Below are 2042 nucleotides of genomic sequence, written 5' to 3'. Positions count from 1 at the left end.
CACACACACACACACACACACACACACACACACACACACACACACACACACGCGCGCGCGCACGCGCGCGCGCGCGCACACCCCCCCACACTGACAAGCACAGTGGTTCAAACCAGCCTAAGGGACGTAATAACCACAAAACATAATTCTACTCCCGGTTACTGCCCATATATCTTTGACAATGACAATCTGGCATATTGCTATTCCCCACAATTTTAAATTACTGGTTCATTGTTGTTTGCGAAAAGGGCAGAATGATTGATGGTCGTAAAAACGTTGGACTTTAAATGACGATAAGTAACACATGAAATATAATTATCACACTGCACGATGTAATGCCCTTTTAAAAACAATGATATCTCAGTAATAGTAATATTCGCAAATGACAAAGAGTATTCTATTCTGATCGGTCCTGCTGTTTACAGGCAACGAAAATGGCGGCCTGTGGCACATTCTCTTGTCTTGTTTTCCTTATTTTTTCTCTAACAGTTTGTTATTCGCAAATACTACCCGATTTCACGGACTATGTACAAATTGAGAGTTGTGCTGATGGTACTAGTCCAGATCAACCTCGATATTTCAATGCAGTTACACTCAAATGCGGCAATTGTAGGGCAAATAGCACTGTTCAGCGAAGAAGCGCCAACGGTAAGCTTGTGTGATCATGCCTCCGCGTTGCGCTGCAGCATCGATTTCAGCTGTTGACTCTGGCAATAATGTAGTAATACTTTTTTAATGAGAGTATTGTATCAATACTGTTTTCAGTGCACTTGAAATGATGAATATGGGTCTACTAGTGTAGGTAGTTTATTTTTAGACAGATGAGATAGACTCTTTCTTTAATAGTCTAGACTAGGCCCTAGATCTAGATTTAGCTAAGTAGTGTCTTTACTTTAGTATTGGTGACACAAAGAGAGAGAGAGAGAGAGAGATTCATGAATGATGAATGGCATTGGGGAGAGAGAGGCCATTGTAAAAGTCTACAAAGGATCATGACTTCACTACTCACTACACATAGATCTAGATTAGATCTAGTTAGGCCACATTTTTTTTTGTACTTGGCCGTCGTTATTCGGACTCGAGTCCGAATAACATTTTTTCATATTCGGACTCGGTTCCGAAAAAAAATATTTCGTATTGCGACTCGAGTCCGAATATGAAAAAATGTTATTCGGACTCGGGTCCGGAAAAAAGGAAGTGTCTTCGTTCTATAGATCTAACGTAAGTGCTTCCAATTTTCCGCCATTTTTTAGTTTCCCCCACACCTTATCTGCCGATCAAATGCCCGCCGCCTCATTGATACGCCCCCCACCCCCCATGTTTCCCACTTTCTTTGTTGTAGAAAAAGGTAAAATTGAAGATAAGCAGACCTCCTTGCACCTGCATATTATGAGCTGTGTAAAAAAAAAAGACCGATTCGTTCAAACACACAAAAGTCTGTGTCATCTCGATTGTTTACCAAGAAAAAGTTGTGTCGCTGTGTAGAGCTGAGCATACGGCAACTTTTGATTTCATAGACCAGCGCACAATTCATTACGTAGATCTACGTCAAGACTAGCTTATTATTGTAATTTAATGATCAGTTGCCAGGGGATAAAAGACAGACGTGTTTGCGACGTTCAACGCCCGGACCGATCTTTAGTCCCAAGAGTAGGGGGGGTTTCCCCCCTGTCCTAATATAAATATGGGGGGGGGGGGGGGTTCCCCCTGAATTTTACCATAATTTGATGTTTTGCAGTTGTTAGGTTTGATCTTAGCTCGCCGCACATCAAGCGTATAGATCTAGATCTAGTAAGATTTAGATTTAGGCTCAAATAAGGGGGTTGGGAACTACCGAAAAAGCTGCCATTATGATCCGGGTGGGAATAAAATTTTGGACGACTATTTTATCCGAACGTTTGGGAAAATAAACTTGAACTCTATTTCTCCAAACAGTTTACGTTCTCGAGATTTGTTGGTTATTTGCGAATGGAGTGGCCCGTGTTTGAGTGTTTGTGTGAGTACGTATCATGTGTGTGTGTGTGTGTAAGGTGTGAATGGGG

At 41.7% G+C, this 2042-nt stretch overlaps 1 protein-coding gene across 1 annotated transcript in view; it reads left to right on the top strand.

Annotated features, from left to right (window-relative positions):
* Window positions 1-243: 243 nt before the first annotated feature.
* Window positions 244-2042, top strand: part of LOC101851442 (meckelin) — a gene marked incomplete in the record, with an annotated part of 33125 nt that continues 31326 nt past the window's right edge. The window contains 1 exon segment of the mRNA XM_013088102.2: window positions 244-648. Coding sequence (XP_012943556.1) covers window positions 435-648 — 214 coding nt within the window.

The sequence above is a fragment of the Aplysia californica genome, unplaced genomic scaffold (genome assembly GCF_000002075.1).
Source record: "Aplysia californica isolate F4 #8 unplaced genomic scaffold, AplCal3.0 scaffold00686, whole genome shotgun sequence".
In the NCBI taxonomy this organism is placed as follows: Eukaryota; Metazoa; Mollusca; class Gastropoda; order Aplysiida; family Aplysiidae; genus Aplysia; species Aplysia californica.
This window is presented reverse-complemented; position numbering and strand designations above follow the sequence as displayed.